At 36.9% G+C, this 12,450-nt stretch overlaps 1 protein-coding gene across 1 annotated transcript in view; it reads left to right on the top strand.

Moving 5' to 3' along the window:
• The window catches only part of MAN1A1 (mannosidase alpha class 1A member 1), a 166,628-nt gene that overhangs the window by 58,935 nt on the left and 95,243 nt on the right, over window positions 1-12,450 (top strand). The window contains exon 4 of the mRNA XM_072832001.1: window positions 1,448-1,528. Within this exon, the coding sequence (XP_072688102.1) occupies window positions 1,448-1,528 (81 nt within the window). The remainder of the gene's footprint in view (window positions 1-1,447; window positions 1,529-12,450) is intronic.

Below are 12,450 nucleotides of genomic sequence, written 5' to 3'. Positions count from 1 at the left end.
TGAGCCACCCAGCCACCCTGTAATTCTCTCTTCTAAGTTGTTTTATAATCTTCCCTTGCAGGAAAGCTTTTGAAAAAATTTTTAACTTAAGCAGTTGCTTAGCTTTGTTAGATCCTTATAACTTGTTTAGAGAGAGTGGGAATTAATGAAAATATATGGAAGGAATAATTCTCTGGAATTATTTCCTCCCACTGAAGTATAGATTCCATGAGTTTGAGGACCATGTCAGTCTTCATTACCATGACCCTAGAGCCTACGCCAGTGCCTGGCACATGGTAGTTATGTGTTAAATATTTGGTAAAGGAAATAATATCGTGAGTAATTTTAACTAAGCTCATCTGCCGGATATTGACTCCATAGAGTATAGTTTGCTGTTAGTGCCCATGGTTATCTGTGAATGATTTGACCTTATTGCAAAAGTGAACATCTACTCAGGAGGCTATTCAACATGAAAAGACACTAACTTGTATCTTACACCTATTGTAGGTTGGGTCTGTTAAATTGTCTAGTAACAGCACGTGGGACAGACAGATCCATTTAGTAGTCAAGTATTATAAGATGACACAAGTACTGGTAGTAACTACTAATTATATGCCACAATGATATGACCATTAATAAAGAGACGATGCATTTTTCTGTGAGGTGATATAGGAGTCAGGATAACAGAGCCATGGGTCAGGAATCGGAGCACTCTGGTCAAATTCTGATTCAACTACTCACAGTAACTACCGTAAGTCTCAGTGTCTCTATTTGTACAATAGACATTAGACCAGGAATTATTTCACAGAGTTGATGTGAGGATTGAAGGACATAGTCCATGTAAACATATTAGTACAGGATCTGGCACACGGTGAATAATAAAAGCAAACTCCTTTATGCAGATGAAATTTCTTCTCAGAAAGATGTGACCATCTTAGGCCACAGGCAGGAATGTGGAAGCCAGCACCTGGAACCCAGGTCCCTCTAACTTCAAATTCTATTTGCATTCTAGCTGTATGCTACTTTAACATGATGTGAGAAGAATGCTAGAATGTTCAACTACCAACCAAAGTACAAAGGGTCTGGGTCTGCATGGCCTTTCAGGAAGGAAAAGCAGGCAAAAGAATGAAATAAAAGGAAAACACAGAATAGAAAAATAAAATGTCCTAGCCTTGTTGATGTCTGCACAAATAGAGAATGCTAAATCCAGGATCTGTTGTTGTACAGAGGGAGGAAATAATTTTATAAATATTTTATAATTGTTACTTTAAGAAAGTCAAAATTATTTCATCTGTTTACATATATTTTGACACTGTTAAAAGACAGAACTTTTTCCTCTTGTATATAAATTGCTCTGGGCAAGCATATAAGATAGAGCAAAATTTAAATATTTATTGGACTTCATCGTGATGGCATTTTTCTCAATTGTGTACTATCATTTATGTATGAATCTCCTTTGTTTCCACAGAATGCTGAAGTTTCTGTCTTTGAAGTAAACATACGCTTTGTTGGTGGACTACTCTCAGCCTACTATCTATCTGGAGAAGAGGTAAGGTGAAACTATAAAATTACATTTTGGGGGTAAAATGTGCTTTTTGTGGTATCTGTTTTCATATTTTGATGGTCCTCTAGCATACACTGAATCTCATTTAATATATACTAATTAAACGAGCATGCTGGGAAAGGTGGGCACAACATGTTCTGAGGATATGGTAAGCAATGCCTTTTAAAAAGCCTGGCTCCATTCTGTTAGGTGTGATGTGACTATACCTATAAATGGGATATGCCTGTGGACAAATTAGAGAGGTTTAGTGCAGTGGCAGGTTTGTGGATAAATTGTTTTTCTTTAAAAATTATGTTAACGTTTGTATAATGTTAGCTTAACAAAAACTTTTTTGAAGGTGAAGAAAGTTTGACAGGTAAGATGTGACCTTACCTGACAGGTAAGATCTAAAAATTACAATATTTAAGAAATTGAAGGGGTAACTGAGGTACTCAGCCTTCCAGTGAGAAGTCCTGTAGGCCGGTGTCCCTGTGTAAAGTACTTTGGAGCTCTTCCTAGAGTGAGGCTTAGTTCATTATCTGCTCTGAGGAAAGCAAGAATCTGTAATTCAGCTGCCTTTTATTGATAGATTAAGAAAAGATTTTTGTATCATGCTTCTAAAGAGCACGGATGCTATTTTCTTGAAAGGTTTTGGACAACTTTATGAATATCCTAAGTGTCCACTAAGAGTTGTTGGAATGGACTTTGCCTTTAATGTTGACAGTATTAAAAGCTGACGTCAAGGAAAAACAGTCACATATTTCAATTGCATGTCAGTCAGATTTGTGTGAGCCTCAGCATTCTGGCTGGGGAGGAGCGGATCTTACCTAGGGTAGTATTTCATGTATTTCTGTGCTCCTTCAAAACAGATTTAAGCAGAGCAATAAATGTTTAATGAGAAAAGCTGCTTTACTTGGTTGCTGTCTCCCGGGCACTATCTGAGCCATAACAAAACAGCCTGCACAATCTTCACGTTCTGTCTTTAGATTTTATTCCACCATAGATATTTTTAAAGTATATAAATGGCTCTGTATTCCCCTCTATCTGTCCTGCTTAAGTGTTAAATTCTTTTCCTCATTATGGACTCTGTCACCTTCTCAGCATCAGTCCTCTTCTTCCCTTTCTCCAGGCCCGCATAACTTCATTTGTTCAGTTTGCTTTAGGATGTTCCAAACTTTAAGCCAGGGCATCCATATTTTGAAAAAGTCTTACGGAAAATTAATGTTGTTTTAGTTAGCAAGTTCCTGCTTTTAGAATATTTGTCTTGGAGTATCCAGTGCCTGGTGTTCTCATTGTTTTTGACGTGAATACTTAGGATGAACTTGGTTTTTAACTTTTTTCATCATTTATATGAAGGTGAGACAATTTGAAGAATATAAGAACTGCATCCTTTTGGGCACCTGAGTGGCTCAGTAGTTGAGCGTCTGCCTTTGGTTCAGGTGTTGATCCTGAGGTCCTGGGATCGAGTCCCACATCAGGCTCCCCAGAGGCCTGCTCCTCCCTCTGCCTATGTCTCTGCCTCTCTCTGTGTCTCTCATGAATAAATAAATAAAATCTTTAAAAAAAAAAACTTCATCCTTTTATATCTGGGCTCAATTAGGATAGTCGAATATATAAAGATAAACAACACATTTCTTTTAAATATGCATCATATTTAATTAGGATTTTTTCACTTATAGTAATGTCTTATTTATATACACATGTGTTTTATGTGTGTGCATGCTTATTATAAACCTATAGTTAAATATGTTATATAAATATGATATCCATAGATATTTTGCCTACAGATAAAATCATTTGCCACAGATCTTGTAAAGGTACTTTTTTATTTCATACTTAGCTAACTTTAGTAAACAAAGTACTACAAAGAAAACTTCCACTGAAAGTATTCTTTTCGTGTATTTGCTTTGTCCTCACCCCCATTCAAAACATTGTTTTTATTACATCTAGATTTTCTATATTGTAATTTTATAAAAATTACTTATGGTTGTTCCCTTCTTACATACTCTTCTGTTTCTGTAAAATACACTTTTGGTTCATAAAGGTTCATCATCTCAGCATAATATTTGTATAGCCAGTCCCTAAATGTTGAGTAGTTATTTCCAGTGTTCCTGTATTTTGGATAATGTAGCCATAATCAGCTGATAAATATTTATTCTCTAAAGTGGGCTTGCTGGATGAGAAGTGATTAGTAGATGACTGCTTTAACATCATTTCCTTTCTTAGCCACCTCATCACTGACAATTTCATTTGACCTATGTACTTGGGGGAGTTGGCTATCAGGAATGTGGTCAAGAAAAAACATTTTACCCCCAAGTCTGTACTTGAGCTACTTGTCTCCATATCTAAATGAAAAAAATTGAACATGTTATTTCTTAATAGAAAGAACATCAACGTGGCCAAATTATGAGTTAGTTGGTTTCAGATTGTTGGTAAAGTTCTATATTATACATTTTTATGTAAATCAAAGTATTTACTAAGATAGTCTAGGCAAGTTTGTCTTCCTAAAGTATCTCATAGAGGGCCTACTAAATCACCATAATTTGAGATGCTCATTTCATTGCTGAGGCTCAGGAGTAATTTGAGAACATCATATAAATCACCATCAGAACCATATAGCCCCACATTGATATAAGCTCAAAATTCTTAAATTTATATTGCAAAAACAGAAGAGGAAGTACCACTGGCTTATGTTACATGCTTCTAAATTACAATTAGATAGTAATCAAGAATGCCAGCAGAACTCTAAAACCTACCAAAATTATGATGGGAACATGGCATACCCGTTGATAAGTACTTTGACTATAGGGACATATTCAAAAAATTCTAAAACACCCTAGCTCACTTAAAACGTTTTGTAGTGCCATTAAAAACAGTCAAACTACAAGATTTTCAGTTCGTATAAGAAATGCAAACAATCACAAGAATTACAAATGTTTAGGATAGAGATAAGATGCATACTAAATAGGAATTAGTATTAAATATAGATAAAAGAGATAGTATTGCTGTATTATAAACTCAAGGGAAACTAAAGTCCTCATTGGAGACAGTAAATAGCAGCATCTAGGATATTATTACCCAAAATATGTTCTACAGAGCACTAGTTTCTTTAGATATGTCAGGATAAGTCTGGTTCTGTATGCATACTAAAAATAAGTTCAGAAAAAGCTACATCTTATATTCTTAGAAATTCACAATGTACAGAAAAAGAAACTAATTGAATTTTATTTATCCCTGGGTTTTCCATATTTCCTTAACTGTAACCTTCCTTCCTTTTCCTTAATATAACATTTGCTAACATTGAGTTACAATACTGTTTCCTAGAAAAAATTTTGAGAAACCTCACTGTACAATGGGAGTAACCTAAGCAAAAATGATATTAAAAATTGGCAAATGAAAAAAAAATTGGCAAATGAAAAACAAGACATTGCAAGGGAAGATATATATGGAAAGGAGCATGTATGAATATACTACATATTATTTGTTGTACAGTAGTAACCAATGGCTTTATTGAGCAGAAAGTGAATTGAACAGGATTTAATGGTGCCACAGACTCATAGTGAGAGCTGAAAAACAAGTTGGAAGTAAGTTTTGAGTGGCCACAGAGGTGGCTCAACAGTCACACTGGGACATCCTAGAATTAATAAACATGCCCTATTTTTTTCCTACCCTTGTCAGGACACAAAGGCCCAGAAGAAAGAGATCAGTTGGCAGTTTTATTTACATGTGAGGAATGAATGAGAGAATATGATAGAAGAAGTCTTCTATAGGATTTGAATTCAGTATCCTTTGAGGACCAAGTATAGATAATTCCTGAACAGGAAATTGAGGCCTTATTAGAAGGGTGAGAAGAATAAATGTTTGGAAGCCGAAAAACAAACAAACAAAACCAACAATACAATGTCAGTATGGTGAGTAAGGGTATCAGAGGAAACAGACAAGCCATATGGAAATTGATAATTTAATGATATGCTTGACAAAACTTTTCCTGATTTGCAAAACTACTTTATTCTGTAAATTAAGAGAGAACATTTGGAACTACTAAGATATTTACTTCTCAGAGGAGATATTTGACTAGTGTGTTTTATGTATGTGAACTAGAAAAACAAAACATCAACTCCTGAATGCTAAAATGATGGAAGAACTAGCTTTCAATGAAAAAAGGTACCAAGACATCTGATCTAACACTGGGGAAACACACATAATGGATTCTTATATTAGATCAGTTTACTCCACCAGGACATCCTTCATTGCAAAGGGAGCAAAAAATATTTCTCCCCAAATTCACCAAAAGAAATCCGCTGCTCCAAACACCAATACAAAAGATCGCTAAAGGACTTCCTGCAAAGAGAAGCAGATAATGCCACTAAGTTTAGGAATGTCAAGGAAGAAAATGTATAGGGAGGGGATAGGATTGTGGAGTAGGGAAGAGAGAAATAAGATTAGAAATATGAGTTTACTGGTGGATAGATCTACCATTTTCTCATAATAGGATCCAGATATTTGGGGTTTCTTACAAGAAATGTGCATAATATACACAGAGCTGTTAAAAACAGAGAATAAAGTCAGACTATATGTTTTTAATTTTTAATTCCATGTAGTTAACATACAGCGTTATATTAGTTTCAGGTGTACAATATAGCATCCCTCAGTGCTCATCGTAAGTGCACTCCTTAATTCCCCATCACCTATTTCATCATGGATGAAACACCATCTCTCCTCTGGTAACCATCACTTTGTTCCTTAGAATTTAGAGTCTGTTTCTTGCTTTGTCTCTCTCTTATTTTTTTCCTTTTCTTTTTTTTTTTTTTTTAATTCCACATATGAGTGAAATCATATGGTATTTGTCTTTCTCTGACTGATAGAGAATATTAAAATCACAGGTAAAATTAACAAACAGCTGGTATACCCAACTAGGCTATGGGCAGAAATTTGTCTATGGGTTTCCTAGCAGCCAGACCAAAAAAGGGTAGAGAATTAACGGTAATTTGGTTTTCCTTTTTTACAAATGCTAAAAAGTGAATAACATAAAATGACCCACATATAATATCACTTTATACTATACTAAATTTTCCATAAAATGTATAACTATTATAAATAGGGAAAAAAAAAAGATCCACCAGAAATAGATTAATACCCCTGTCTCCAAATCCTGCCTAAATTGTAAAAATCAGGCTTAGATTTCTCCTCTTATCTGGATAGTAGTTTAATTATGGTCTCTAATAAAGTTGATTTGAGTCTAGGAAGCAAAGATATCAATAGAGGGCATAATTGCAAAACACACAAAGAAAAAAAAATTGAAAAAAAGTGTGATCATAATACCCTAAGAGCAATATATTATTAAGCCCAGGGGCACCTGAGTGGCTCAGTTGGTTAAGCGTAGGACTCTTGACTTCAGCTCAGGTCATGATCTCAGGGTTGTGAGATTGAGCCCTCTTCTGGTTCCATGCTGGGCATGGAACCTGCTTAAGATTCTTTCCTTCCCTCTCCTTTTACTCTTCCCCCAAACCCCCTCACTGTGATGTGCAAGTACTGTCTCAGAAAAAACAACAACAAAAACATTTGGGGCATCTGGGTGGCTCATCTGGCTAAGCAGCTAACTCCTGATTTCAGCTCAGGTCATGATCTCAGGGTCATGGAATCTGCTTGAGATTCTCTCTCCCTCTGTCCATATACCCGTGCCCCCACTCATTTTTTTTTTTTTTTTTTGAGTAATGCAGTTAAAATGGAGGCTTGAAATAATGGCATAATAGAAAAATTAGGTAACCAAATTCTTGACCAATATTTATTGTATGTTACAGACAATGAAATTTTTTTAGTAAAATTTATGTATAATGCCACAATCAAAATAAAACATTGGGTATAAAAGATACACATATTTTAAATGGTGAGACCACATGAAAATTTTTAAATAACCTCTTAAATAATTGGATCAGGGAGTGAATCTATAATATTAAAATAGGATATTCAACAAACAACTAAAATATAAGCATTTATTTATATTTAAAATCTGTGGAAAGGGGCACCTGGGTGGCTCAGGGATTGAGCATCTGCATTTGGCTCAGGTCGTGATCCTGGGGTGCTAGGATCAAGTCCCACATCAAGCTCCCTGCATGGAGCCTGCTTCTTCCTCTGCATGTGTCTGTGCGCCCCCCCTCTCATGAATGAATAAATAAATAAATAAATAAATAAATAAATAAATAAATAAATAAATCTTTTAAAAAACTGTAGAAAGTAGCCAAAGTTATTCTTAGAGAAATACATCATTTTAAATGTCTATATTATGAAAATACTATATGGTTAACTAAATCTATATTAATTAGAAGAAAAGATTCAAGAAGAAAGGGAAATAATAAAAATTAGAGCATTAAATACATTGCAAAATGAGGAAAGGGCTAGGTTTACAAAGCTTTTTGTCCCTCCTTTTCATCAATATTCTCTCTCTCTCTCTCTCTCTCTCTCTCATTTTTTTTTTTAAGAGAGAGAGAGAGAGGGAAGGGGAGGAGAAAAGGGAGAGGGAAGGAGGGAACCTCAAACAGACTTCCCACTGATTCAAGATCAAGAGTCAAATGCTTCACCAACTGGGCCGTCTAGGCGCCCCTCATCAATATTCTTACTGAGATTTGTCTGGGAAAGGACGTGGTGACGGGAAGAATGTATCAGCTGAGGTGAGTTAGAGGGGCTCAGTGGGCAGGAAACCCCCTCGGGGAGGTGTGCCCTTGGGCAGAGCAGCACGTTGTCCTGGAGGTGAGATTGGGCAGCCGTGCACACACAACAGTGAGTCACAACCTCAGAGAAGTCACAGAGCTCTTCAGTGATGCTGGTTACACTCCTGCCACATGCTGGACACCGTTCTTTGCCTTGAGACATACCTGAGAACCAGAGCCCCTCAAATCCCTGCCCTGTGGATTTTAGCTTCTAGTGAGGAAAGGTAATTCTCATCAACCCAAACTGGGAAACGTGAAGGGACCCATAAGAAAAAAAGGTTTGGTTTGCATTTTGGTTTGTAAGTTTTGCTTTTGCTGCAATAGGATAATAGGGCAGCAAAGTGGCTTAGAGCACAGCTGACCCAACCCTATCTCCAGTGTCTCAGCCCTTCAGCGAGTTCAGCACCTGAACACAAAGGAAGCTTGTAATTGGGCCACACAGCCCTTCTTGCAAACCTCCACTGGTCCCTGTGCCTTTCTAGATTGAATCTTCTGGATTTGACCCATGGAGAAGGCCATTTTAGTCCAGACTCTTGCTTCTCCTTTCTGGATTTGTTCACGGTGCCTCTCACACACCTTCCTCTCTAACTACAGTGTGCCTTTTTTCCCCTAAAATACTGCAAGCACATATGTGTGGATTCTATAGCCACATTCACTTCCCCTAGAGTGGCTTTCATGCTGCTCCCCCCTGCCCCCACCTAGGTAGCACCCTGCAGTGAGGCCTTCCAGAGCTGAGCCTGGCTCCAGTCCTACGAGGAGGCAGTCAGGGACTTCCTTCCCTGCATTCTCTGCATATGCTGTCACTCTGCATTGTTGACGGCCTTCTTCATTACTTCTTTCCCCAGTAGAATCTGTACAACTCAAAAATAAGGATTCAGCTTCTACTGTTTTTAGAGCCCTTTGCTTAGTTAGCACTGTATGCCTAACACTAGAAATATTTAGTGTTTGTGACTAAACTTTTATTAGGCTTTCTGTGACCTTAGTTTTTTAAGACTCCAACAGAAAATTCTTCCTTTAAAGCAAAATCTGTACATTGATAACACAAACAAGCAAATGGCCTGGAAGATCCTGTGTAAACTTTTTAAAGCTCCACCCCACTCCCTGCCTTAACCCCTCCCACTAACTGGCAAAACTTCTTCCTTTTTATTTTTTTTAAGATTTTATTTATTTATTCATGAGACAGAGGGGGTGGGCAGAGACACAGGCAGAGGGGGAAGCAGGCTCCCTGAAGGAAACCTGATGTAGGACTCGATCCCAGGACCCCAGGATCATAATCTGAGGCAAAGGCAGATGCTTAACCACTGAGCCACCAGGTGCCCCACATCTTACTTTTTAGAATCTATTCTAAAAATGCTGGTTCTGTGAAAGTTTTGAAAGCCGGTGAGCTAGAGACTACATCAAAATTTAATTAATTACCAAATATTATTGGTCATTTATAGTGGGGTTTTTTTTTGTTGTTTTGGGGGGGTGTTGTTTTGTTTTGTTTTGTTTTGTTTTGTTTTTTTAGAGGATAGGAGGGCCCAAGGGAGAGGGAGAGAGAGAATCTTATTCAGGCTCCACATCCAGTACTGGGCTCTGATCTCAGGACCCTAAGATCACGACCTGAGCCAAAATCAAGAGTTGGCTGCTCAACAGACTGAGCCACCGAGGTGCCCCTGTAGTGGACCTTTTAAATAGAATTGACGTTAGAGCACTTTGTGAAATTGTAAACCTAAGATGAAATTATAAAAGGTAAATGGGAAAGGGAATATTCAATGTATATTTGCTTCAATTTGAGGAAACTATTCAGCTAAAACTTTATTAGCCATTTAATGATACACTTATGCCATACAGAGCAATTTTAATCATATTTACTAACTGGTATTGATTGTCTCCTTATGTTGTTTTCTACTAATGTGTTTGACCCTGATTTCTTAGAAATTTAGATTGATCCTTCTGTATACCTTAGGTATTAAATTTACTATTTAGCATTTATTATTTAAATTTTTATAAAAGAAAGAAATATGATATACGGAATAAATATTTTCACTTGAAAGGTTCAAAGTGATACTAGATTATAGTAATTTTGTTAATTAGATTTCCATGGTTAATGAGTTCCAACTGTCTCTCATTGAATGTACCATTAGAAGTTTAATTTGTACTTTAAAAGATCTAGGAATATATGGAATTGATTATAAATAATATATATTTTAGTCAAATGAAATGACTACATTTTTTTTGTCCTAGAGTGAATTACTAAATCATATCTACTCCTTAATCCAAGTTTGCAATATGTGTTTCTCTGTTTATAAAAATCTATCCTGTATTTATAATTGTTTTCAAAGACACGGAAGTTTTATCAGCTGTAAGAACTTTATCTCTACAATTCACAAAAGCAGTTCTACAGTTTGCTAGTAATTCTATTTCTAAAACTTTTTCATGTTAATGTATAATAGCAGAAGCTGTTCTGATTTCTATCTAATTATAAACCAAATAAGAGTGCTTGGCACGCAAAAGAAAAGGAAAGTCAGAAAAGTAACTTTTTCATTTCTTTCTTTTTTTTTTTTTTTTTTTAAAGTAAACTCTACCTCCAGTGGGGGGCTTGAACTCACAACCCCGAGATCAAAAGTTGCATGCTCTACCAACTGAGCCAACCAGGCACCTCTAACTTGTTTCCCAATGAAATATTTGTGTCCCTTTTAGTTTAGCACAGTGCCTTGCACATAGTAAGCAAACAACAGATTCACATCGGTAAGTGTTGACCTAGGTGATGAAGTGACAACTTCAAAATCTCGGTGATTTAAGACAATATGCTCTGTACATTCTATGTGCTCTGCCCATGACTGCTTCTCATGATCGTCCATCCAGGGCCCAGACTGATGGAGTGGCTGACACCTGAACCATTTCCATTTGTCAAGATGGGAGTCAGAGAGTTGGAGGGTGGAGGTAGTAAAAAGAGAATCTAGAAAATGCACACTGGCTTATAATGCCTATGTCACAAAGACACCTGTTACTTGAACCCACATCTCACTGGCTAGAGCAAGACACATGGCTGCTATAATTTAAAAGTTGGGGGAGGGGATTCATTGTACCACCCTATCCCTGAGAGAAAAATTTAGTGGACAATGTTAATGACTGCCACCATGGCCACTAACTTGGATTAAAATGTATAGCCTTCCCAACCACCAGGAATTGCAGCAGATAGGAATTTGTGAAAAGAGACAAAATTTTCCAAGGATCTCCAAACTGGAATCCATCTATACCACTTCCTTCCTATGGCACCAAGATAGTAAGTGGAGTGTTGTGCCTTGGGATAATTGTTTTCAGTAACTTTTCAAGTAAAAGGCTACTCCTCTAGCACTTGTCTGCTAACATCTGCTTCTCCAAGAAATACCTTCTATTCTAGGGACACCTAGATGGCTCAGTGGTTGAGCATCTGCCTTTGGCTCAGGGAGTGATCCCAGGGTCCTGGGAACAAATCCCACATCAGACTCCGTGTGAGGAGCCTGCTCTCCCTCTCCCTGTGTCTCTGCCTCTCTTTCTGTGTCTGTCATGAATAAATAATACAATTTAAAAAAAATAGACAAGAAATACTTTCTATTCTAGACTTCTCCCATAACTTTCCAAATTTTAAACAGTAAAGTTGACAGACATAAACTACCCTGTACAAAAGTAATGACTGTTACCACCATTGCTGTTGTCTGATGTGGGAGTTAATCGCTGCTTTCTGGCAGCACCCAATTGTGTTGATCAGATATTGAGGACCTGGTGCTTCTCTTTCAACCACTTTCTCTTTGATTTAAGTGCTTCCCCAGGCCAGTCATTTCTCATTTTACAAAAGTCTAATGAAAGAGATGAGGTAATAGATTTAGATTTACGTTGAATCATTTCATAATTTACAATGTCTGTTAAAACCAATACTCCAAAATCGTTTTTTACTGCCTGAATCCTATTGACATGGATTTCTAATGCTAGGTATGTCTGTTTTAAACAAGCTGTATTTTTCCAGGAATATTCCTATGTGTTCTTTTTCTTTGAAATTGTGGTGCCCACCAGAAAGATACCAAGCAGTAGCTATCGCAAGGAATTTAAAATTTGATAGGGCTAGTAGAAAATTCCTCAGAATTGTGATAATTTGCCATCTGCTAAGTTCACTTATTTAGTGAATCAGCAGATGTTTATGGAATACCTGCTTTGAGCCACTGCACTTGATGCTGCAGAAACAACAAACAAAAGGAAGAC

This window comes from Canis lupus, chromosome 1, assembly GCF_048164855.1.
Source record: "Canis lupus baileyi chromosome 1, mCanLup2.hap1, whole genome shotgun sequence".
NCBI classification, from domain to species: domain Eukaryota; kingdom Metazoa; phylum Chordata; class Mammalia; order Carnivora; family Canidae; genus Canis; species Canis lupus.
Note: the sequence above shows the minus strand (reverse complement) of the source record. Positions and strands in the feature narration are given on the sequence as shown.